Genomic DNA, 26,521 nt, shown 5'->3' with positions numbered 1-26,521 from the left:
ACTCCCCATCTCCCAAGCTTCATTCCATCACACCCCACTGACCCTAGTTATTCATACTCTACGCCAAGGAGGTGAGCTGCGAAAATGTCTTACCAGATTAGTGAAGATGTATGTGTAATAGGCCGACACCATCCCTAGTTCAGCTGCCTGCAAAGGGAAGAGAGGGAGATTAGACAGAAAACAAAAACTCCCTGAAAGTGAATGAGCAGTGAGGGTTCCAAGCGTCCGTCATTTGTCTGACCCACTACCCTTCAGTTCTTACCCTGCCCTTGGCTTGGACGATGGAGAACAGAAACACTGGCCTCTAGAGTAGGGTGTCTCCACTGCCACCCTGCTCTGTACCCCTGCACTGACATTCGTAGAAGCTGATGTTCTCATGCACAACACATTCCCATGGACATAACCAGACATTATGGAAACCAAAATGACTTTCAAGGAAATGAAGCAAATAATAAACTGAACGAAAATCATTATCTCCCAAACTATTAGCGATCACAGTGGCTACCATGTACCCACTGTTTAGCATGGGCCAGGTACTAGAAAGCATTTCACTTGGGTTAAGTCGATGAGGTAGGGCTATCATTCCTCCTCTATCCACCCCCATCTGACAGCTGAAGAATCTTGAAACATCAAAAGGCTTTGTAACTTGCACAAGATCACGTCTCCTAAGTGGGAAAAGATGAGATTAAAGCCAGGCAGCCTAATTTCAGTCCTTTCAACCTAACTATCCTCTCCCCGGAGGACCGTGCTGTTGATGGAAGTCCTGACAGCTCTCTTAGGGGCCGAGGCAGAGACAGGAGGGTCTGCGGGTTACGGGCGAGTCCCACATTAATGCAGCCCCTGTCAAAGGTGAGCGAGTGAGACTCATCCGAGTCTCTGAATTTGCAGGAATGTAGGAAACAAGTGAGTCATTTGCAAACTTCAGTCCTTTGTTAGTAGTAAGGAACAAGTTGCCAGTGACATGCCTCACCCTCGATCACAGCACACCTGCGTGTCATCATCCCATGGTTGGGAGGTCGCAACATCAGAATGGCCTCCCTCTTGTCCGATCTTTGTAGCCATCACAGACACCCCTCACCAACCTCCCTTGTCCGTGTGCCCAACTTTAAGCGTGACAGGTGCTACAGACACGGACACGTAGATCAGGTAAGCTCTCCCCAGGGCCCTCGTGTCTTCTGACAGGCAGATTTTCATCATGCACCCTGCAGCACCAGGGCCCCCGGGAAACCACTTTTGTCCCGCCTGTTGAGGTGCATGAGGGGAAAACAAGGCCAGGGGTGACTACATTTTCCTCTTACAAAGTGTTTACCTCTCAAGGAGCTCCAATAATTTGGTGAGCATTCTTACAGGAACCCTCACAGGCTCCTTGAAGGGCAGTCTGGGGTCCTTCTATTGCCACCATTGCGATGGAAACCGAAGTACAAGAGGGCTCTAGGCCTGGGGCAAGCGATACGGGGGGCTCGAGGGCTCCCTTCTTCCTCCAAGCAAAACTACATTTCCTCCTCCACTTCCAAGAGGCTGGTACGGCCTGCTGCCCAGCCCCTCCCTTCCCTGCACACTCAGCACCATCCACAGAAAAGTGCCAGGGCCTGTCACCACTGCCAAGACAGGTGGGAGCCCCAGTTAGCCTGGTTACAGGGATGGGCTGGGGCCAGGGGGTGGGGAGAGGGCACCGTCACATGGTTAAGACCCATTTGTGAAATCTGCTGCCCAAAGATAAAAGACAAGAGATCCTTGGTTTTTTAAGACCTGAATTCTGGGTAAACACGAAGTTTGTTGCTGGAACAGCTGCTCAATAAAGTAGGGGATTACCCTGCAAATCCTTCCAAAATCGAGAGACAGCAGAGCGCTGCCAAGCTCCAGGGCCAGGCTCACATGGGCACGGTGAGTCTCCCGGAAGCTCCGTGGGCTCTCTGCTCACACTGCTTCCCACACTGAGTCCATCCTCCCTGGGGCGCTCCCAAGGCTGTGCTGTTAACCCCAGCAAGGATGAGCCTGCAGCCTGAGTCCAGGGCCTGATGCAGGGCCTGCATGCTGGGGGCACTAGGAAGTCAAATGGGAACAAAGGGAGCCGGTTTCCAAAGCCTCGCTGGTCAGTGATGGGCTGGGTGTTGAGGTCACAGGGGCTGGGGCCAATAGGTCGTCTCAGGAAACCCTGCTACTGTCCACCCAGCAGAAACACTTGCTAATAATCATCATTACAGGGAGAATTTTCTTCAAAAGCACAGCCATTAAAAACAACAACAAAAAAGTGTTGTTAATGAAAATACCCAGTATTGGCAAGGGTGCTCTAACACCGCTATTCGTTGCTGGTGGGAGTATAAATTGTTATGGCCTTTTTCAAAGGCATTCTGGCAAATCATATCAAAATCCTTAAAAGCATACATATCTTTAACTGAGTAATTTCACTTCTGGAGATTTATGCTAAGAAAATATTCATCACTGTGCATAAAGATTTATGTACAAAGATGTGCATCCTGAATTGTTTATTATAGCAAAAGATTGAAAACAACCTGTATCTCCAACAATAAAGGGATGGTTAAATAAATTATGACATATCCATATGATAAGAAATGATGTAGCCATTAAAGTATTTGTAGACAAATATGAATTGACATAAGCAAAATGCGGGACATATAATTAAGTGAAAAAAAGGGTTACAAAAGAGTACGTGCAGGGTGATAATAATTTTGAAAAGAAACAAACGTGTCTATAAAGGCAAAAAGGATAGACATCAAAATTTCACAGTGGCTGTCTCCGGGTGATGGAATGTCTTTCTTTTCCATGTGTATCTGTAAGATTTTTCTATCATGTCCCCAAGTAAAGGCTTATAAGAAAGAAAGAAGAAGCTATAATGATTTTTATTTTCTTCTTTGTACTTCTCTGTACTTTCCAAAATTTCAACAAGAGACGTATTATTTTTTCCCCAAAAAGAGTCCAACCACATATGCTGGGAGCCATGAAATATTCCCGAGGTTATTACATTATTATTATAAGGGCTGCTCCCAAAAGGCTTCCACCTGGGGGCTGCTCAGGCAGGCTCCGGCTACCACAGGGGGCACTATGCATTCTGTCTGCCCTCTGCAAGGGGCTTTGCGGGAGACCATTATCTTCCTTCCCGCCCCTCATCTTCCCCGGGGACTCCTCAGCCTATCTCTCTGAGGCGCTGAAACTTAGAGGATCTCTTCCATCCTTGATGACTTCATTGATCACAGGCCCAGACACAAGACAAGCGAAAAAGAAAATTTCCATTTGAGTGTGTGTGTGTGAGTGGAGTATATGCACCCAGTCAGACGTGAGTTTGGAGCTGTGGAGAATTACTATGGCAACGGGCTGGAGGGACAGCCCTCGGTACTCAGAGAACTCATTCAAATCTCTTCTTAACTCCCAGACAAAAACTAGCTGGGGAGGGGTGCTGTGGGGAGGGGGAGGGAGAGACAATCATCTGAGTGTCTGCTTCGCTCCTCACAGCTTGGCAGAGGTTAACAAGGAGCCTCGTCCCACATTTAAAGGCAACCTGGAAGATGGCGGGTTGCATTTAAATGTGCAACTAGAATGGCATTACAAGAGGCCCATGTGCCTGGAGGGGCTGGGGGTACTGCGGGGAGCCACGGAGGAGCCTGCAAGCAGGGTCCATCTATCTGGAATTGCAAGCCTAGCTCAGCCACCAGGCCAGGAGCTGGTGCCAGGAGACTCCAAGCCTGCCCAGCTGTCTCCTACTGTTTCTCCAGCGTGGACCCCTCCTACGCCCTGCTCAGCCACACCTGACTTTCTGATCCCTGTATTCTGGGGGTAGAAGGAGCTGCTGATTGGCTATCAGAGACAATAGGTACCCATTCAGCTCTGCTCACCAGCGGGGCCTCGGACAAAGCCATTCATCTCCCGGAGTCTCAGTTTCTTCACCTGGCCAGGGAAGATGGGGTACCTGCCCCATTTCGTCATTGAGAGGATCAGGCTGGGGAGTCACATGGCAGAGCTTTAGAGCTTTGTAAACGAGTACACCGTACGGGGATGACACAGAGGGCTGATGCTCAGCTGTATATGCTGACGGGACTGCCCTGGTTGTCCAAACATGGAAATACTTCTATACCCCTCAGCACAGAGCCTCAGCCTCAAGCCCACCAAGTGCCCTGTGGGAACCCACAGACCCTGGTGGGGAGGGTTTTGGCTTGGGGCTGTCCGGCTGCACCCAGAGTTAATACTTCTACCACATCACCCTCATCTTGCCTTTCCTTTCCGGCAACACCCAAGGCAAGGAGGGAGCGGCAAGGAGGGGGAGGGAGGAGGGAGAAGGATGCTCTGAGCCCACCGCGCACCCACCCCCGGGTCCCACCTTCAGGAGGATGGTGTGGGACATGGAGGCGTTGGCATGGATGATGATGGTGGCGGTCTTGTCGTCCCGGATCTCCTTGAGGAGTGGGGTGGGGTCCCGGGTGTCATCCAGCATCCGGACCGAGAGGGTGTCCTTGGAGATAAGGAATTGCCGGAGCAGCTTCTCCAGGTTTAAAAGGCCTGGAGGAGAGAGAGGATGAAGCCTCTGAGGGTCCACAGTGCTTCCTTGGGAGACATGGGCGCAAAGGCCGGATGAGCGCTGCCCTAGGCCAGAGGCAGGGCCATGGGTCTGACCCCACTGCTGGTGCTAGGCAACAGCACCTTGACCCAAGCAAGTTTCTCAACCTCTATGGGCTTCTGTATTCCCATCTTCAATCTTTTTTTTTTTAAAAAAAAGATTTTATTTATTTATTTATTTGAGAGAGAATGAGAGAGCATGAGAGCGGGGAGGGTCAGAGGGAGAAGCAGACTCCTTGCTGAGCAGGGAGCCCGATGCGGGACTCGTTCCCGGGACTCCAGGATCATGACCTGAGCCGAAGGCAGTCGCTTAACCAACTGAGCCACCCAGGTGCCCTGTATTCCCATCTTCAGTAAAAAGAACGTTCCTCTATTTTTAACTTTTTGAGGAACCTCCACATTGTTTTCCAAAGTGGCTGCATCAGCTTGCATTCCCACCAACAGTGTAAGAGGGTTCCCCTTTCTCCACATCCTCGCCAACATTTGTTGTTTCCTGTCTCGTCAATTTTAGCCATTCTAACTGGTGTGAGGTGGTATCTCAATGCGGGTTAAAAACAGAGCTACCCTATGACCCAGCAATTGCACTACTGGGTATTGACCCCAAAGATACAGAGGTAGTGAAAAGAAGGGCCACATGAACCCCAATGTTCATAGCAGCAATGTCCATAATAGCCAAACTGTGGAAGGAGCCGAGATGCCCTTCAACAGATGAATGGATAAAGCAGATGAGGTACACATACACAATGGAATATTACCCAGCCATCAGAAAGGATGAATACCTACCATTTGCATCGACATGGATGGAACTGGAGGGTTTATGCTAAGTGAAATAAGTCAAGCAGAGAAAGTCAATTATCATATGGTTTCACTCATATGTGGAATGTAAGAAACAGCACAGAGGATCATAGGGGAAGGGAGGGAAAAAACGAAGGGGGGGAAATCGGAGGGGGAGACGAACCATGAGAGACGATGGACTCTGAGAAACAAACTGGGGGTTCTAGAGGGGAGGGGGGCCGGGGGACGGGTGAGCCCGGTGATGGGTATTAAAGAGGGCACGTTCTGCGTGGAGCACTGGGTGTTCTGCACAAACAATCAATCATGGAACACTACATCCAAAACTAATGATGTACCGTATGGTGCCTAACATAACATTAAAAAAAAAAAAAAAAAAAAGAATGTTCCTAAGCCCCCGCAGTCTCCCCCAACTTCCTCAGGAATGCTCTTTTAAAGAGAGATTGCAGTCCCTTGAGTGGGATGAGAGGATCCCTACTCCTCCCCACAGCACTGCCCCGTGGCCAAGACCTGGGTTCGGAGGCGAGCAGGCCCGTTCTTTCCCCGCCTAACTTGGCCACTTACGCACCAAGTGACCTTTTCATGTGGCTGGGGCTCTTGGCCTCAGTTCCCTAATCTGAGAACCAAGAATAAGAGCAGCCAGCTCCCAGGACCATGTTGACGATTAAATGAAGTACTTAGGCTGGTGCCTCGCCCATCGCAAGTGCCCACAAATGTTACCTCTAGCTCTACGAGAGCCGGGCCTTTGTATTCCTAGAGGATGGTGGAGAGCAGTTCCCTCAAGAACCCAAGACCCAGGAAACAGTTCTCACAAAACCCTTTGAACTCCTCAGAGCATAGTGGCTGCATTAAGACAAGGTATTATTATGATTATAAGAGGACAGGCTTTGAACGGCACTCCAACAGGCAACAATGCAGGCCTGGAACAAAGCGAAAACCTGGGAGTGGAGTGAAGGCCTCTCCCCTCCTCCCCCCAGCTAGCTGCTGTCTAGGAGCAGGGTGGGAGGAGGGTTTCCAGAATGATGCCACTGAGACACAGGGGTCTTAATCCAGCTTTGCCTCCGACAGGGCAGCTGAGGAAGAGGGTGGGGCTGGTGGGGGAGGGGTGGGGTCTCCTGGGAAGAGGCGGTCTCAACTCCAGTGGAAAGAAAAGTACGGGCATTTGTTCCCAGAAGCAACGACAAGAGTTACGTTTATTGATTCCTTATTGTGTTCCAGATAATGAGCTAAATATTCCACATGGCTTGTCTAAGTCCTCACAACAATCCTACAACACATTTTAATCTCACACACGGAGGGGAACATGTGACAGGGAGATGAGTAGCTCCCTGACACGGCTCTGCACGTGGAAGGCAAGGGAACAGCTGGCTTTCTAACCCAAGACCCCCGTGCTCCGGTTCCCGCCCCAGCTATAGGATAGTCACGGCAGGGATGTCTTCAAAGTGACCCCAGACTCCTCCCTGCACAGGTTCCTCACCCTCCTGACCTTTGAGTGATGTGGGAAACAAAGGCAGAAGAGAAATTATTAAATGTACTTACTACCTAGAGCCCACTGACAAGTCCTTGCAACAGGCAGAGTGACCTTCCTCTAGGGACCCAGCTACCTCGACGTTGACACTTTGCTATGGGCAAAAGGCAATCCTAGTCTGACCCACTCCCCTTGCCCGCCAACCCCCAAGAGCCTGTGAGTCTACTTTAACATAAAAATTTCTTTAGAAATTGCCTTTATCTCTAAACCCCCAAGAAACATGTTAGCAATCACCCCCCTCCAAGCATATGGCCCATCCATCTACATCTGAAGGGTCTCATGACTAAGGTTTTATTAGATGGTAATAAATGACCTTTTCCTGACAACAGCCAGCCCCTTCAAGGTCCTGGAAACCTTGCTCCCAAATTCCTTAGAGACTTACGCTATCCCTAACTGCCTCCCAACTTGAAAGTATACAATGGGCCCCTCCTCATGACCCCCTGCAGCTCTTCCTGCCCACGGGTCCTGTTCCCGTGCTTTAATAAAACCCACCTTTTTGCACCAAAGACTCTCAAGAATTCATTCTTGCTGTCGGCTTTGAACTCTAACATCTTTCCTACATCATTGAAGATGAAAAGGTGAGAGAGAGGGCTCTGAAGGGCATCGCAGCCACCTCCCTTGATTTGTAGAGATGCTAAGACTTGCCTTGTCACACAAGGACACTGCTGGGACCAGGGTTCTACCTTCTCATCTCCAGCCAGCCGCCCTCCCGTGAGACCAGATGCCCCTCAGGCCACAAGCAGCAAGGGCCGCGGGCACAGAGCCTAGGAGGGGCCGGGGGGGGGGGGGGCGGCGTGCATCTCTGGACTTGGGGAGAAAAACCCACACCGGGTGTGTTTTCTAACAAGGAAAAGGTAACAGGGTGGAGCCCAGGGGCCCGGCACGAGAAAGACAGGAGCTCTGGGAGGGTCCTGCCAACCCCCATCCTCTGGTCATGGGTCCCAACAAGGTGGTCCGGGAAGCTGGCGGCCGCAGCCGGGAGGGGATAACCCTGGGAGGGGCTGTCATTCAAGAGCCTTCAGAGCCCACTGGTCTCTCCTTCCTTCACCCACAGGACCTCAAAGGAGACTTGTAAATCTCACCCCTCTACCTGTGCCCCCTGCAGCTCCTCTCCACCGCCCCCATCAGGAGGGGCAATGATGCTGCTCAGGCACTTCCTGCCAACCCTGATTTGCGGAAGATCTGGATTCAAGCTCAGGGTCAGCCCTCCCCAGCTGTGTGACCTTGAGAAGTCATCTAACCTCTCAGAGGCTCCATTCTTCATCTGTAAAATGGGTATAACTCACAGAGCTGTTATGTGGAAACATGCTAGGAACTGGGACGTATGGTTTCAGCCTTCCTCCTCCTGCATTTACTCATCCCCACAACAGCTCAAAGGGCAGGTGTGGCTCGCCGAGGCAGAACAAAAAGGGACCAAAGTACAAGTCTGTTCAACCGACACTGTGTGCGCCCTAAGTGCCAGGTGCTGGGCTGCCAAGACATCGGCAGAGAAGGTAGATCAGATACAGACCCTGCCCTCTGGGAGCTTAAGAGTGTAGGGACTTGCAACTAAGTCTACGACAAAGTTCAAATCAAACCCATATTTTGTTTAAGGGCCTAAATAATCTGGGTTTCCATGGGGGCAGCCTCCTTTAGGTCTATACGTAAAATGGAGAGAATATTCACAGCGTCTTCCTCAGAGGTGACATGAAAAGCAAAGTCCGACTTGCATAAAGGTCGGAGCACCTGACCCCAAAGACACTGCGAGAAGGTCAGGGGAGGCCACAGGAGCTGGTGTTCCTGGCGCGCTGGCCATCTCTTCGGCTCAAGAAAAGATCTGCCAAGGCGTGCTATGGGGGAAGGAGCACTGCAGCTGGAGGGGCGAGGGAGGGGTGGCCGAGGACAATGCCACAGGTCCTGGAACGTAGCAGGGAGAGTCACTAGAGCCCGGCTGGGAAAGAGGCCAAATCCTCTGGGATCCCTCAGAGGGGCAGTGAAGTTCAGCGGGACGAGACAGGGAAGCTTGCAGGATGGCAGGATTAGGCACAGCATGGAGAAGCCTGGGCCCAGGGACTGTCCATCCCTTTAAAATTGGCAGGTGCCCTGTGCTCTCAGGGAAGAACCTCCCAGATGTCAGATAAATTGGGGCCCCTGCTCTGATCAATGCCTGGTGTACCCCATTTGACTGACCTGTGCGGTGCTCTGCTGCCCTTTAAACAAGGAAAGAGCATCCCCACCGTATCCAGCATACACTCTTGCGTGTGCTGAAAGGCAGGGTGTGGCTGGGGAGGGAAGAAGGGCACAAGTCCTCGGGGCAGGGTGGAGGCGGGGAGTCTGCATGCCACCCAGGATCTCCTATCAGTCACTCCTTTCCCAGCCTGGACCGCACCTGGAGCAGCGAACAGCACAGTGTATAAGGTGAGTCCCCAGGTGAGTCCCAGCTCTAGCGCTGCCCGGATTGGCTGGTGGGGGCGACTCCCCCCACCCCTCTGCCCCGCGGTGACCTTATCTGTGAAGAAAGGACAACTACTACTGCACCGGGTTAGTACAAAGAGATCAAGGAAGCAGGACAACGTCTGTCTCCTAGAAGATGCTTTGCAAATCTGCTTTCTGTTCACCCCCTCCCCTCCCCACTCAGATCCTAACTGTCCTTCACCTGTCTCCTTCTCTTACCGGGTTTATTATCCAATCCACAAAATATAGTCCTTGGTTATAAACCATGCAAAATACTTCGTAGCATATATGCATGCATATATATATTATAGGAAATACATAAACATGAAGTATTTCACGGTGTTGGGTAGGAATTCCCATTTCAAACTCTCCTGCGCATGTCCATGTGAGGCAGGGCGCACGGCGCTTGCTGGGGAGCCGAACTAGACACTGAGGCTGTGGGGTAAGAGCAAGACCCTACATCCCAACAGAGTAGGGGATCAGCAGTACCAGGTGGGGAATGGACACCATGTCACTTGAGGAGCAGCTGAAGGAAGGGGGTGCCTGGCTTGAGGAAGAGTGGGAAGGACCATCATGAGACAGACCTGCTCGGGGCAGCCTCAAGGACTACACCCCAGAACAAAGGGTGGATGGAGGTCACGGGGAGACAGACTTAGTTCTGTTCAAGCGGCCTACAGATGCAGGGGCAGAGAGCTCCCTGTCACTGGAGGTAGTTAAGGAAAGACTGAAGTCCCTCTTGCTGACTGTCAGAGGGATGGCACTTTCAAATCTTGCGGGAGGCAGGGATGTAATACTGACCTCGGGGGACAACTGCCAGGATTTAGGGAGATGACATGGTTCACCATGGTGCCCACACTGCCCTACACCCGGTAAGGCTTCATTTCCCTTCCCCCTGCCAGGCCACATGCCTCAGGGTGTGTGGTTTTGAGACCTTTTCCATGAGCAGATTCTGATGGGGAGATGGGAATGAGGGTCCAAGGAGTGGCCAGTGGGGAAGTTCAAGGGCTTGAATGATGCACTGCACCGGCTTCTTGGTTCTGTCTCATCCCACAGCTGGGCTTGGCCCTGGGAACAGGCTGGGGAGGCCAGACCACAGGAGCCAGGGGAGGAGACAGAGAGGGGATGGGGGAGAAGGGGAGGCTTCCTGCTCGCAGGAGACTGTGCTCTGCCTTGCTTGGCCCTGCAGACTGTCCTCTTCTCTGATGGACAGGGTGGACGTGGGAAGAGGCTGGCTTCTGCGCTCCCACTACCTCCTAACTTCGGGGCATGTCTCCAGCTTGGGCCTCAGCTAGTGGGGGCTCAGCAGATGTCCCTGCCCTGAGCAGTCTTCCATGTTTCCTCAGTTCCTTTACATACAAATGATTTAACACCCCCAGGGCTCTGGGAGGGCAGGTGCTCCTGGTTGGGGAGATGTAGTGACAGATCACAGAGCTAGGAAACCCGTGACAGGCCAAGACCCAAACCAGATCTCCTGATTCTGACTTCCGGCCTCTGATTCCTCACTTGAGTTGGCATGGCAAGGCCTCAAACCAGCCCTAAAATAGGAAAAAATGGTCCCTCCCTTTTGTCTTTTCCACAGCGTTCGGAGAAGCAGGGAGAGGAGGTAACAAGAACCATGAGTGTTGAAAAGAGACCTAATCTCTCCTTTCCTCATGCAGATAATAGGAATGTTTATAGAGTCTATCTTAGATGGTTATCGTGAGGTTCAAATGGGATAATTTCAAAAGCCTGAGCAGTGTGCCAGGTACACAGTCAGTGTTCAATAAATGGTTAATTTTGTAACACTGGAAGCAGAAGGCCTCCCACAACGTGTGCCTCCTGGGGCCGGTATGGGAAAGGTCTGCTAGTGTCCCACTATTTTCACAAAGGACTCTGAGTATCACCCCTACTCTCCCATCCTCCGCCCCCTGCTGCCACAACCAGGATCACAGGATAAAGTAAGTAAATGTTTATTATGTTCTGGGCCCAGATTCCTTCGACCCAAATGCCTTGAAAAGCAGTATTATTCCCACTTTATGCAGGAGGGGACTAAGACTCAGGGAGGTACAGTGATCTGCTTGACATCACACAGCTCATGAGCGGTGGAGCAGCTTGGTTTGACTCCAAAGACGGTTCTCTTTTTACTGCACCATTCTGCACTACCCTCCGGCTATGCTTCCTCCCCAGGATCAGAGTCTGTTCCTCTCCAACAACCTGGACAGAGTTTAGCAAGCACAGGGACGGTATAAGGACAGAGCTGAACTCTGGTCACTCTGCTCCAGGTCCTGACCCTGCATTTGTTCGAAAGGGATCCAAGGAAGCAAGGAAAGAAAAACTCACGTGTGCCTCTTGTTGCCCAGGTGTGGACACTGTGTCATACTCTCTGTGTATCTCATCCTATTTAATCGCCTCGGCCATCCTGCAAGGGAGGCATTATCGTTCCCACTTTATAGACAAGAAGACAAGAAGCTGAAGAGTACCTAAGTCACTTTCCCAAGGTCACAGAGGTGGTAAAAACAGAAAGCAGAAGGAGACGTAGCCACAAAAAGGACATCAAAATACTTAGAAAGAAACACCAAGGCAAACATAAAAAAAAGTAGGATTTGAGTCTGCACAAAGATACCAGGAAAATATCCAGCATGTTGTACTTGTGACAACAGGGAATCGAAGGGAGAGTCTCCAAAGGTAACCTTGTGGCAAGGCTGGGTGATCTCACCAAAGAGCCCTCAAGGGCCACGGTGGGGAACCCCAACTCTCCTTGGAAACCCCCCAAATGGCCGAGTCCCCGACGCTTGATGGTGACGACCAGTACAGCATGCCTGGACCCCACACCACATCTCCCTCCGTGCCCCAGCCTCATTAGAATGAGGCACTTGCAGATGTCCTGATTTTTTCCCCCATTAAAGAAAAATAACATAAAACACAATACAACTCTACTTGGTCCAAAACCTGCTTATGAAAACTCTACTTTTGGGAAAGAAAGAAAAAAAGTGGTGTGATTCCCTGTGGAACGGTCTCCATTATGCCTAATTTTGATGGCTGGAAAAGAGAATTAGACGCTTGTTTCTAATTCAACATGCAGCGTCTCTTGGCCCTGTATTAATAAGGAAGATGGAAGAGTGTCTCCTCCCCACCTCTGAGCTGCATTTCCCTTCAGCCCCTGATTTCATCCTTTGATTAGATTTTAATCCTCCTTGCCCTTGAACTTCTCCTGCTCTGCCCTACCTTCCTTCCCTGGGCCCCGGTAGTTGGGGCCGGAGTCACTCGGCAGCCTCAGTGGATGAGTTCTTCAAGAAGAGGCAGAACTGTGTGGTTGATGAGTCCCACCTGGCTGTGGCCTGGCCCCTCCGGCTTCTCAGGCCGGCTCATCCTCTTCAGGACCATGTCTGTGCTCAGCCATCCTGCACCCTGTCCTGAGCCGCTGTTCTGGGGTTGTCTGTGCGGACCAGAGGGTAGGAGGGGCCGTGGAGGAAGAAATCCCAAGTCAAAGGACCTGAATTAGAGTCTTGGTTTGCCATGTACCAGCTGTGTGACCTCAAGCAAGTCCCTTAACAGCCCCAAGACTCTGTTTTCTTGGCTCTAGAATGACTAGGGAGAAGGGAGATAAAATGGGAAAACGTACGCGAAAGTGCTTTGCCATCTGCGAGGAATTATATGAATGTCAAGGAAGGGCATGATTCTAAGGGAAAGAGCCCTGGCCTAGGAGGCAGAGAGCTTAGTGCGCAATAGATGCTCAGCAAACAGGAAGAGCCGAAGTGGAGAGCGCAGGGCTCACCCTGCGAGCAAGAGGAACTGTGGCTTGACACAAGAAGGAGCTTCCCAACAGGTTGGTGAGACACTGGACCCCGCATGAGGAAGGCAGCAGGAGAATCTTTGCCAGGAGAGAGTTACGGCCTGCCCTCTGTCTCTTAACATTCCCGCTGTACACATGGGGCCCACCAGTTGAGTCCTGCCTGAATGCGCAGGTGGCCGACATTTCCAGGGAGAGAATCCTTGGTCTGGTTCCACCATACCGTGGTTGGAGGGTGCCACGGGAGGAGGGCCACCTGGTAGAATGCCATGTTCCCCAACAACATTCTATCAAATCCTAGCATCCTGTGGCCTTTCCGATCAGCAACCTTTTGGGACTTATGGTCCATCCTATTTGGAAGAGAGGAGGTAAACAGTTGTTTTGGCCAGAGGACAACAACTCAGCGTATCCATGCTAATGTGTGCTGTGGATCTCCATGAGGGCGAAACAAAGTGAAGTGTTTATCCAAACATTTCTCCTTCTATTTTTTACTTCAGCCACAAAACACTTAACATCTAAAGCAGTGCTGTCCAGTAGAACTCTCTCTAATGATGGAAATGTTCCGTATCCGCACTGATTTTGAGTTTGATTCTACTTTGACGTGGGGAACTCCAACACCTCCGAACCCACTGGGTCATTGTGATAATTAAATAAGCTATATAAAAAGTATACATAGTTGGCGCTCAGTTACTCTTTTTCTTGGGTAGCACCGAGTAAATCTTAAATCTGTGTTTATGCAAATAAGGGAATTGAATTGCACATCACAGGGAGGCAGTTGGGTGCAAATGCCTCATAAAGAAGGTGGTTTTGACCCTTGACGGGGAGGGGGCTGCTGTTTACAGATGCTGGAGCGATTCCAGGGCAGAGAAAGGACTTAAGCGGGGAGAGCAGTTCTGAGAACCCATATAAACAGGAGCCCTGACGGAGAGAACGTTCGTCGGCCAGCCCACCCGGACCTGCAGGCAAGCTGCACAGGATACAGATCTCTGGGGCTCGGGCACAGGGTCCCAGAGGCAGGCAGTGCCCAGCACCTGCCTGACCACATGTGGGTACACAGCTGTCACTGGGAGCACACAGATGCACAGATTTGCTAGAAAGTGCTGGCTCAAATTAGCTAAATCTCATAAACACTAAATTTACATTACAAATTGTCTGAGAGTCAGAGAAGCTGTATTTCTAAAACCTGCATTTGCAAAAAAAAAAAAAAATGCTTTATCAGGCATTGCCCTTGGACCTTGTTCCATCAGCAAAACCCGCTCTCCAGGGGAAGAAGCTCTTCAGCCCATCAAGTACAAAATGCATCCAATTTTATATTTTCCCTCTCTCTCTCTCTCTTTTTGTAGCTCCTTCACAATGAGGCTGAAAATGTGGGAATTGAGTTTGCAGATGCAAAAAGGCTGGGAGGTTGGCCAGTCTCCCTGTAACCCAGATCTCTCTGTTCCACCCATGCCTGGCAAAGGGTGTTTCTGGACTGCTTGCGCATGCGCTCTCTCTCTCTCTCTCTCTCACACATACACGCGCACGCGCACACGCAAGCACACACACACACACACACACACACAGGCAAACAGCCAAGGACGCATGGGAATGCCCAAAGTGGCTGATCATCACCCCTGCCATCTGAGGGAGCCCTCCCCTTCCTGGCGGATCCACGGCCAAGGCCAAAGCCGACAGGGTGAAATCCACAAACACGTGGGGACACGTGCGGGGGAGTGGCGGGGGAGAGGCGGGGGAGAGCTTACATTCTGCTTTGGCACAGATGAGGCAGGCGGTGGTACAGTTGAAGAAGTTCAGGATCCCAGCGACAGCCACGCTGATGTCCGTGTTGCTGGGGTGGAGGTTCAGGGTTGTGAATCGTTGGAACTGGAACTTGATAAACTCCTCGGGGGCCACCTTGAAATGAGGGACCTGGGGGGAGGAGCAAAAACAGGCAGCGGGGAGGATCCAGAATGAAAGCAAAGGAGAGCAGGCACGAGGGAGGCGAGGCTGTGGATGGCGGGTTCTTCTAGGTAAGACCTTTGCCACACTCCCGTGGAGATGGAGCTTGCGGGGCTTAGGACACCCACGCCCCAGGAGGAAGGCAAGATGACGTCCTGGACGATGCTTAAAATAGGAGCACCCAGGATGAGAACCCCTCTGGCCGAAGACCTGAATAAATGTGCTGTGGACCTTGGTGCTGCGGTCTGTGGCCCCAAGGGGGCAAAATCATAGGTCTTTATTCTCAGAGCGACTGCCCACTGCTAGGCAGCCAGACAAAAGGCTCTCGAAGCCATAATCCTTATGGTATTTTATTGGTAGTTAATAAATCAGAGCAGAGGCAGCAAAAAGAGGAAAACACTGCCCTGGGGACTAAGAAAGGAGCCCCATTAGCCCAGCCTGGTCGACAAGTGTGTACAAACCAGCTCCCAGCAAACTTCCTATGTGACAGCCTGGGATGGGTTCCTCCGCAGACATGCACACGGAGAGGGGAGCGCCGCAGGCTGAGAAGCCGTCCAGAGAGCCTCCAAGTGGAGCTAGGTAAATAAAAACGTGATCTGGCTTCGTTAGGACAGTGTCAGCTTCCCTCTGTATCTATTACTGACATTTCCAGGAGGCAATGTCCCTGCCTCCTGCCTTTCTTCTCCCGGGAAGAGATATTAACAGGCCCAGATGCTGTTGTATTGGTGGCTTAAGCTCCTGGGTAGGTAATAGGAAAGTTAAAGCGTAATAAGCTGCCATCCACCTTGATTTTATTTTGTCACCCTCATCCCTGGTACCCAGAGCCGGGAGAGCTACTTGGGTGTTTCTACTGGAGATGGATCAGGAAACCTCAACTCATGTCCTCCCTTAGAACCAGCGTGCTACGGGAAGGCCAAGTCACAACGAGCGTGGGTTTTGAATGATGTTAAAGCAAGTAAGACTGAGGGTAGAGAGCAGGAAGAACTTCCCGGTGGTGAGTTCACTGGCTCCTAGAGTGGGTTATTTAGAAATGACTGCAGAAATTGTCTCGGCTGGGGCTGGCCCAGAGTCTGGGAGGATGTTGAGATGGTGTCTGTAGGATTCTGCTACCTTGTCCTGTTAAGATTCGGGGAGAGGTCAGCCAGAGACAGGAGCTACTTTGAGACTGAGGGAAGGGAAGGGAAAGATTTAGCAGAAACTAGGGAGAGAATTCCTGAATCCAACTAGGATTAGCCCTTGAACCACAGAGAGACTGAAAAATGCAGACCTGGAGAGAGCCTAGTGAGTTATGAGAGAAGACTCAGAAGAGTGAGGTTGATCCAAGGAGTGTCATAAAGGGTCTTTCTTCCCAGCTTGTATTTTGCACTCCATACAATCTGCCTACAAAGAATAACAAATGTATGTACATCTTGAAAGGAAAAACAGGTCACAAAGGGGTAAGATGGAGGCCAAGGCCAGGCAGGGGCAGGGGGGCAGGGTGGCCAGGCTGGCTGGCTTATACATTTGAGCATCTCTGACCCAGGCCCTCCGTGTGTGGCCATCCGGCCTACAGGGTTCCAGCTAACTTATCCCAACAGAATGTACCCGTAGAAATACCCTTCAAGCCACAGACCCTAGAGATGGATCAGGAAAGATACTCAGGAAAATGAAGGACAAACAGGTTTTATGGGTCATAGACTCGGGTTTGCATCCAGGTTCTGCTGTATGATTTGGGGCCAACTGCTGAACCTGTCTATGCTTCCTTAGGACGGATATGCTAACGGGTGCTTTGCGGATCTTTGGGAGGATAAAATGAGAGTGTGCATACGAAGGACATTATAGCTCAGGACCTAACATGTTACAAGTGTTCCAGCAATGTCTTCTCACTTTTCCTTCCCCCTTTCTCCCCAAATCTAGGGGCTCCTGAGAAACCTCTTGAGGCTGTCCTTGCAGGGGGGCGAGGGATGAGGGACCCCTCCAGGAAGCAGAGTTGGTGGGAAGTTTCCTGCACAGCCTGCCATCTTGAAGGCTGCTGGAGAATCAGCAAGCTGCTCTGATGGGCCCAGGCAGGGATGGCCCAGGCGGATCCTGCTGATTCTCTCTAGGACAAAGATCAATCAGTAATTGATTTGCAATTGCAAATGCATCCCAGCAAGTCACTGTGAAGGTGTGTGGGGAAGGAGAGGTGAGGCAGAACGCAGCCAGCCACAGGCCAAAGAGCTGTTAGCGGTATTTAAAGGAATGAACTCCTTGGTGAGAACTCCATTTCCTTTCCCTGGAGTGGAGGGGAATCAGTGTGAGTTCAGCCTCATAAAATATGAAAAGAAATGTATAATCTGAACGGAGAGGAGAGGTTGCTCTGGAAGGGACATGACCAGACAAAGGAGGGGTCACCGGCTGGCCATTCCCGGAGCAGCATGACCTGCCTGGCTGGTCACTGGCACAGGGGCCGAAGTGGCAGGGTGGGGGAGATGGTTGTAAATCAGGGTCTCTGCCTCTGGACTGAAATGCCAAACAGGGTTAAGGGAAACGGGTCACCGAAGCCCACAAGGAGGCCATTCTGGAGTGGGGGTTGGGAGGGTGACCATAAGGAACAGTGAGGCAGTGTGATGGGAGGGAAGGAGGAGAAAAGAGGAAATGGGGAGCTGAAGTCTTGGCAACCTCACTTGGTGAAGATCCCAGTGACTGGTGCTGGAATAACAGCCTGCCGCAGATCTGAGCTGCTACTTGGAGCATGACAAGAAAGATTTAAATTAAACATCAGCTCTAACTTTGTGGGGCCAGGGCCTCTGAGATATGGGTGGATGGAGGGGATACAGTAGGGGCAGAAGCTCCTTTTTTGGCCTGGGATGGGTCAAGAGTCATCTTTCAGGACATCCGAGGGGGTAGGGATGGGGAGCTCTCAACAGAGACCTGGCCCGGGGCAAAAAGGCTCAGGGGGCTTAGCCTACAGGGCAGTGGCCCAGCCCTGGGGCAGCAAAACCAACCGCAGGACTGGGGTAGGGCTGCCCAACATTTTAAAGTGCAGGTCATGATGCTGAGTGGGTTCATGAAATCGGGAAGATAACTATTTTGCCCCAAGCGTCAGGGACTCGCCAAGCCTCCTGATCATAAAAGGAAGTGGTGGTATCAAGGGGGTAGGTTCCAGAAGGTGTGGGGAAGAGACAGCTTGCTGAGGAGGTGTCTGTCCTACAGTGGGTTTTCTCCTATGTCTAGAATCAGATCCTCCCAAAGCTAACGTTTCCGGAAGGCTGAGCCTCCAGGCCCCAGGAGGTGCAAGATTGATCCTTCCTTCCTCTGTCCCTCTGGCCTGCCCCTTCCCTGGCTCCTGACTCGCATCCCCCTACCACCAAGCTCCATCTGTTCTCAAGGACCTGGCTAGAAGGCCCTTGAGGCCAGAGAGAGGCTGAGGGGATACTTTGCCACCGTTTCCTGGGGATTTTTGTGAAGGGGCAGACAGATTCTAGGAGAAGCTAGGAAGGATTCCAGCAATGAGCTAACAAACTTTTGAGTTTGTTTTCTCCAGGGAAAGAGGAAGGAGGGAGCTGATGGAACAGGGAGCAGGCTATTACTCAGAAACTCATGCCTGACTGTCTTTATCCCCCATGGAGCTGGAGCCAAAGGAAATGAACTCAACACTGAAACTAGAGAGGCTCCAGGTCCAGGTGACACCTGAGGAAGAATTCACTGACTGAAGAAGTAAACACTGGAATTGGTGAATGGGGCAGAAAACGAAAGAGAACTTTTTTCCTAGAGAATTTATAAGACAGAGGTTTCAAACTTTATTTTAGCAATAAAATGTAGCAGTGCCTCCTCCCAAAGGCGTTCTTCACCAGAATCCCGGTATCTAAACAGATAGTCATGAAGCATCTCCTGGGGAGCTCAGACTCCCACCCTCTTGGTGCCCCCCGGACCACCACCTACCACAGCCTCTCCCTCTACCCACCTCTACCAAGGGGCCCCCTGGGGACTCAAAGACCCAGAGGAGCTCAGTTCGAAAATCCTGTTGTGAAACCTCTCCTCTGTGTCTCCTCCACCCAAGCCACCTGGGAAAAATAAATGCCCAACAAAGGACCACTTCTTTTCAATGTTGTGATGTTGTTGTTATTGGTAACACCGACCAGGCCCAAATAGGCTCTTCCAGACCTTGAGAATCCATGACATTTTTGGGCCCGGGGCACGGGTTGCCAGCCCGCAGATGGTCCCCCAACCTGGTAGAGCACTCACCTCCTTCTCCCCGCAGATGTTGCTGATGATGGAGCTGGAGGCCGGGCTGGAGGAGGGTCCCAGGACAGCAACCACCCCCTTGGGGAGGATCTGACACACTGCAGCCAGCAACGGGACCACGTGTGGGCGGCAGGAAAGGAAACAAGGCACTCATCAGGTGGGATGGGGGCTGGGTGCCCTGCCTGACAGGCTCAAGCCCAACCTTCACCTGCTAGACCCTCACCTTCCACCCCCCCTCCCCACCCCCTTCCCCTTCACATGCTTCCAAACCCAGTGCCTCTCCTTTTCTGGACTATGGGACTCCAGGACAGTTTTATTGGAGTTTATGGATGGTATTAAATGAGGAAATGACCCAGGTTATGACAACATATGGCCACAGCCAACAGGGTGTATAAATTGTCTCGGCTGTCACTGAAGGACAGAGGCTAACGGCGGAAACCTGCAGACTCCATGCCGCCAGGCCTGCAGTGTGGGTGTTGGGGGGTACGGCTAGGCACGGCTGCCACGGGGGCTGAAGGCCCTGCTCCCAGAACAGTCACCCGTCGTGCAATCTGTTAGCCTATCAAATATAAAGAGGAAGGGGAAGGAGAAAGGCACACAAGCAGAGGGAAGAAGCGGGGCGAGAGCGATACAGACAAGAGAGGAGAAATCAGACTCAGCTAAAGCCAAAAGGAGGAGGAGAGACCTAAGAAGAAAAAGAAAACGAGAGGCAGAAAAAAGAGAGTGAGAGGCAAGGAGGGGGTCTCATGTCTCAATGCCACCCTCCGCCCCTCCTGTTCACCTCAACCCCTGCACAATGCCCCTGCTTCCCTGAGTGTCTTGGGCTTCCCTGTGGAGAAGGAGCCCTTCCTTCCTCTACTCTGGACACTCTCCTGTCAAAGAGCACCTCAAATGTCTCCTCCTTACACCTTCCCCAGCTCCTTTATGTGGAATTAATCTTCCCCAGGGCTCCTGAAGCCCCTGGTCTGTCTCTCTGTACTAAGACCCTTGTAAATGTGCCTATTTCGGCTTGTTGCTTAGACGTCTTTCTGCTCCCACTAGATGTCAAACCCCATCAGGGCAGGAGCTAAGCCATCCTTCTCTCTAAAGCCCCACTTCTCACCTCCTCAGTAGCCAGCGCACATTTTTCTAGTTGCCCAGTTCATATTCATTGGATGAATGAATGAATGGATGGATGCGTGGGCTATGCGGGCAGAGGAAGAGGAGAGAATCTCAGATTTTAAAACACGAGCGACCAAGAAAGGAAGGACGGGAGAATGACAGACAGACAGACAGAACTTGAGATAATTCTCAGGACACACACTGTGATATCAGAACCCAAGAGCTGCCCCCTGGAATATGCACTGAGTTTCCCTGACACGCTGTAAGGCATTCTTCCCCGCAAAACTCAAAGCTTGCCTCTGGACACGTCTTCTTCCTACTCACGTCAAGAGTCAGGACAAGCCATTTCTCAGGTCAGTAAATTGAGGTTGAGGGATCAGTGCAAGGTTCCTCGCTGAGTCGGCTACAAACCACCCCTGCTATCTAGATGTTCTTTCTCCTAGGGTAGGGTCCTAACCATTGGCCCACACGGCCACGTGATCGCCCTCATGGGGTACAGGCAGTGGGGAGAACGTCAGATCCAAATCCTAGTGTTGACCACGCAAACCACAGATCTATACCACGGATCTCAGCTGCCCAAGAGAGGCTGGCTACCAGAGGGGAACTCGTCTCTACTGTGTCAGAACCATTCTCAGTGACAAAGTAACGGCGAGCACGCTCCATCTCCGAAGAGGGCTCTGCCTGGTTCAAGCAGTTTCCGTGTTGTTAGCTCATGCGATCTCAGCAAGCTTCGCTCTTACTGCCTGTGAGGTGTCCTAAGTCATCGGCCGTCAGACGACAACAGCTTCAAGGGTGAATCTCAGTTCCTGATTTTACCAATAAGGAAACAGCATCCAAGGGATGTCCAGTGACTCCGCCAGGGTCACTCACCTCACACAGGTCAGAGCCGGTATCGGAAGCCGAGCGTGCTGGCTCCATCCTGTCGGGTGCTCCTTCTGCTCTCTCGAGGCCGCCCACCTCCCGCGGCCACCTCACACATCCCTTCCCACCACTTCAGTCCAGGTCCCCACCCCAGCTCTTTCTACTGAATCTGCTTCCCAAGGTCACCGGTGACTTAACGGTTCTCCTCCTACTCTTCATAGAATTTGATGTCACTGAAGGCATTGTTCTTCCGAATTTCCTAACACCACCCAGCCCTGATTCTTGCCTGCTTCTCTGGTCAGTCTTCCTCACTTCCATTGCCAACTCCTCTTCGCTCTCCACCTGCTAAATCCAGTTTGATCCTTGCCTCCCTTTCCCTGGGCAATGTCACCCTTGCCTTGACCTCCACTCTCGTCCCTGCCCAGGTGATCCTGCGCTCTTACCTACATCCTGGGTTACAAAATCTCGTTCCAAACACCTGCCAGACATTGCCACAGGGACTCATCATGTCCATGGCGGAGAGGCAGAAAGCACTCACTTAGAGCTTGGACTCTGATGCAAGACGGCCTGGGTTTGAGTCCTGGCTCTGTCATTTCTAGCTGTGAGGCCCTGAGAATTCACTCTAATTCTCCTACCAAACCTCTCTGGGTGCTCCCTCATCATTAGAACAGGGATTCTAACAGTAGGGGTGGTAGGAGAATCAGAGTGAATTAATACACCCGAGTGCTTAGAATGGCAGTGGCGTGCTACACGGCCTTATTATGCCCACTGCATCACATGTGCTAGATACTTCTCATAATCTGATTTGACCGTCATGCTTCCAGGAAGAAGATTCAGTATTTGTCCCTCTTTACAGATGGGGAGACCGAGGCTTAGAACATTGACAGAACTTATTCAAGACCACAGGTAATACATGCCAGAGCTGGGCTTGAACTCAGAGATCCACTGGGCACCAAAGCCCTGAACCACTCCACTTCACCCCACTCAGCTCCGCAAGCTCCCAGCAGAAGACACCTGTGACTTTTCCTTGGCTTCCCTCTCTGAATCCACTCGCTATAACCCATTAGTGGCCGGGTTCTGACCCCCCTGACCGGCTTGCCCACCGTCCCCTCCTTTCTACTCCCATTGTGACTGTTCAAAATCAGCCCCTTTTTCCACCTGCCTCTTAAGGGGTTTCTCTGTCTCCAGAACTCTTCATTTCCAATCCATTCTCCAGACCGTGAGACAAATTACAATCCTAAAACATAGGTGTGTGTGTGCCGCTGCAGGGCAGAAAGCGTGTCTTATTTACCTCTGCACTCTCATACCTGGCACAGGGCCCGACTCAGAGTTATGTGCTCAATAAATAATTGGTGAACCACACGGAAGCCTGCTCAACATTTTCCGTGGGAAATTGGAAATAAGCTAAGGGTCCAATTACAAGGGAATACTTACCTAAAAGTGTGGGTCATATACCCACATGAAATATTGTTTAGGTATTTAAAATGCTTATGAACAGTTTATAACAGTATTAAAAATATTTATGAAATAATATGAAGAGAAAGAAGAAGGATATAAAATTATACATAGAGGTATATGAAGGCTACAACTAAGCAAATACAAAACCCAGTTATGAGCTCAGGAATGACTGGAAGATGTTATAAAAGCCTGTGTTTACTTGAGTCCTAATTATGGCCCATTCTAGCACTCTGTGTGAACGGACTTATTTAATTCTCAGAACGACCCGATGAGACAGGAACTATTATTTCCTTTTACAGACGAGAAAACAAAAAGGCTGAAGGTCAGAGTCAGGATTCACACCCTCAATCCCTGGGCCCTGGGTCAGCATGCTCACCACTGTACCACGCAGCCTCCCATGGCTCACGGGGCTTAACTGGACGTTCATGGGGACTGCTGACACTGTATGACTCTCTTCCCCCTTTACTTTCTATTATGAGCATGTATTCCTTTCATAACATGTCATTATAAAATACAGACGGTCATAAGAAAAGTTTCTTCTGAGGAGCAAGTAAAATCCAATTGTATGTGATCTCCTTAAGATACTACCTTTCAGGGCGCCTGGGTGGCTCAGTTGGTTAAGCGACTGCCTTCGGCTCAGGTCATGATCCTGGAGTCCCTGGATCGAGTCCCGCATCGGGCTTCCTGCTCAGCGGGGAGTCTGCTTCTCCCTCTGCCCCTCCCCCCTCTCATGTGCTCTCTCTCTCATTCTCTCTCTCAAATAAATAAATAAAATCTTTAAAAAAAAAAAAAAGATACTACCTTTCCACACCTTTCTCCCATTGTGCTCTCGGCTACTTCACGCCTGCTCACCTGGGGCATGCTTCCTATTTTCCTACTCAAGCCTGTTCCCAAGTAGTTCTCCCTGACCAGACCAGGGATTCTTAACCTGCTGCCTCAGATCTGGGGGTGGAAGTCAGTGGTCTGTGAACACTTTGTCGGGGGGAAATGACATCACTATTTTTTCTCCTAACTGAACTCTGGCATTTCCTTCAATTTTGAACATAGGCAATAAACGACAGTATCTTAACAGTACCTCTGACTTTGTCACCAACAAACATCGCAAATGTGTTCCCGTCACCCTGAAGTGCTACAGATAATCCTAAGAGATCATTTATATTATTATTTCAAAATTAGGCTGGCAGTTGGACCTGTTGCTAGGCTTGGCTATTTAGTACATTAATAATGAAGCGCATTTTTAATATGTCACTATAAAAATATTTTAACTGTATTTCCATATAACTGGTTTCCTTGGTCATCCTATCTATTTTATTTTATTCATTTAAAAACACTTTTCGGGCGCCTGGGTGGCTCAGATGGTTAAGCGTCTGCCTTCGGCTCAGGTCATGATCCCAGGGTCCTGGGATCGAGTCCCGCATCCGGCTCCCTACTCCTTGGGAGCCTGCTTCTCCCTCCCCTTCTCTCTCTCTCTCTCTCTCCCCCTCTGTCTCTCATGAATAAATAAATAAAATCTTTAAAAAAATAAAAAAATAAAAATAAATAAATAAATAAAAACACTTTTCTGTGGGGCACCTGGGTGGCTCAGTCGCGTGAGTGGCCAACTCTTGGTTTTGGCTCAGGCCATGATCTCAGGGAGTCTGCCTGAGGTTCTCTTCCTCTCCCACTGCCCTCCCCCTGCTCCTGAGCACGTGCTTTTTCTCTCTCAAATAAATAAATAAATCTTAAAAAAGAATAAAAACACTTTTCTGGGTAAGAGTCCATTAGCACCCCCAGGTGGCCATGGTCTAGGCCCTCTGTTGCCCTTCTGCTTGACAAACTCCTACTGATCCTCCAGTGCCCAGTTCAGATCTTGCCCCTAGGCAAGAAGACACCTCCTCCTTATATGCACATCACACTGGGGCTCTCAGTCAGCTCTGCACTGGAGCTGCTGAGGCCGATCAGCTTCCCTGTTCTCTGAATTCTTGGCCAGCTTCTGCCCCAAGCTGGTTCATTATGTTGGGCCTCAATAGAGAGAAGCTTCTCCTAAAAATAAATTCTTAATAGAAGGCTAAAATCCCTTATTCCCAATTCCAAAAATCCAAAAGCCTCTGAAGCTGGATGGTTTTCATCAAGCTCATTTGGTAGCAAATCTGATCTAAACGGACAGATGTGAGGCTATTTATAGTATGTGAATATTTGAATATAGATACACATGTATTTGAACATGGGGTTCTGGCCCAGGCCCCACCTGGAGATGCTACTTAAGGTATGGTATATGTACCACATGACTTTTCCAATATCTGGGAAGTTCTGGATTCTAAAAACATCTAGCCTTACGGGTTTGTGGACCTGTGCCTTCCGTTCTGAGTGTCCATCTCCCATCTCCCACATTGGACCAGGAATTCCTTGAGGGCTCGGGTCACATCGAATCAGCTCTGGCTAAAAGGAATTGCTCAACAGATGTTTGCTCAACTGAATTGAAATGATGCAAAATGATCCATTCCCTATGGCCTGGGGATTTCCTGGGGGCTGGGAATTGCTCTCTCTTTCCCCAGGAGGGATGCCCTGCTCAAGACAAATAGAAACTGTTTATGAAGAGCCTCAGCTCTGAAACCTCAGGGACGCAGACTCGAGAGGCCCAGGCCATCTGCGTGAGGGCCCTGAGCAGTTTGTGGGAGGGACGGGAGGGGAGGGAGGTACACTTTACCTCTGCCTCCCAGGGAGCAGGAAAGAGAGGGAATGGGGAGACATGAGTGACATTGCCATGGCAACAAAGTTTCCCAGCCAGCAGAGGCACTGGAAGACAAGGGGCAGGGAAGCTGCTGGAATAAAAGACCCTGATGTGGTGTTGTAAGGGGGGAGGATTTCTTCCCCTCAAGATACCAACTCCAGCCTGGATCCCGAGTCCTTCTCTGAGTCTTCGCAGGGAGAGGAAGGGTCTGGCGGTGATGCAGATGGTACAGAGGGGTTAACCATGGGCACCACTAGGCCCTCTAGGGCAGGGGTGGCCTCCTGGGTGGTGGGCAGGGTCCTCTTCACTTACAGCATGGCACTTCTGGGGAGCTACTCAGCAGCTCCCCGAGCCCATGCATGGAACGGGCCTGGCCATCAGGAGCTGACAGTGAGGTGGACCAGAGGGGGCTGGGAGAACCCAGAGTCCTTCCCATCAAAACATGCTGAAGCCGAGTGGGGCGGGAGGGCAAGGTCTCTCTCTGTGGGTCTGGTGGTGCTGCGCACTCAGCACAAAGGGAAGCCCAGACTGTCCCAGCGCAAAGCAAAGAACGGCCTTGATCCACCTGGACGAACCATCTCCTCACCTGTGTCAGAGCCTGCGGGAGCATGCTCCATCTCGACCCCCACCCGAGAGCGGACAGTGGGCCGAATGGGAGGGCCTTGCTGGTCCCCGAGCCAAGGAAGGGGGCACGTGAGGGCGAGAGTGCCAGGCTCTGCGTCGTCACGCCCCATGATGGGGCTCTCCCTGGTCAGAGAACGCAGAACTGTCATCGGCTCCCCCTCACCCATGGCCTCAGCCCGGTCCCAAGCCACCACGAGAGCAGCACCTACTGGGGGCATCCCGTGTGCCAGGCACCAAGGAGGAGTTACTCTATAAATTTCTCCTCTACTACTGCTACGATGTAAAATGTATCAAGAGTTCACCCTATGTCGGGCACTGCTCCACATCTTACAAGTGCATCATCTCATTTAATCCTCAAAAAACCAGGGTTCCTGGGGGGCTCAGTCAGTTAAACATCTGCCTTCAGCTCAGGTCATGATCCCAGGGTCCTGGGATCGAGTCCCACATCGGGCTCCCTGATCCGGGGGAAGTCTGCTTCTCCCTCTGCCCCCCCCCATTGCTCGTGCTCTCTCTCTCTCTCTCTCTCTCTCTC

The 26,521-nt window shown here is 51.1% G+C and overlaps 1 protein-coding gene across 3 annotated transcripts in view; it reads right to left on the bottom strand.

Annotated features, from left to right (window-relative positions):
* GRIK4 (glutamate ionotropic receptor kainate type subunit 4) overlaps positions 1 to 26,521 on the bottom strand; it is a 420,015-nt gene that overhangs the window by 146,385 nt on the left and 247,109 nt on the right. For all 3 annotated transcript variants that reach the window (XM_027581034.2, XM_035723069.1, XM_027581033.2), the window contains 4 exons: positions 19,236 to 19,333; positions 14,834 to 14,999; positions 4,334 to 4,512; positions 94 to 147 (listed from right to left, as the gene is read on the bottom strand). In XM_027581034.2, the coding sequence (XP_027436835.1) occupies positions 94 to 147; positions 4,334 to 4,512; positions 14,834 to 14,999; positions 19,236 to 19,333 (497 nt within the window). The remainder of the gene's footprint in view (positions 1 to 93; positions 148 to 4,333; positions 4,513 to 14,833; positions 15,000 to 19,235; positions 19,334 to 26,521) is intronic.

This window comes from Zalophus californianus, chromosome 11 (assembly GCF_009762305.2).
Source record: "Zalophus californianus isolate mZalCal1 chromosome 11, mZalCal1.pri.v2, whole genome shotgun sequence".
Lineage (NCBI taxonomy): Eukaryota > Metazoa > Chordata > Mammalia > Carnivora > Otariidae > Zalophus > Zalophus californianus.
Note: the sequence above shows the minus strand (reverse complement) of the source record. Positions and strands in the feature narration are given on the sequence as shown.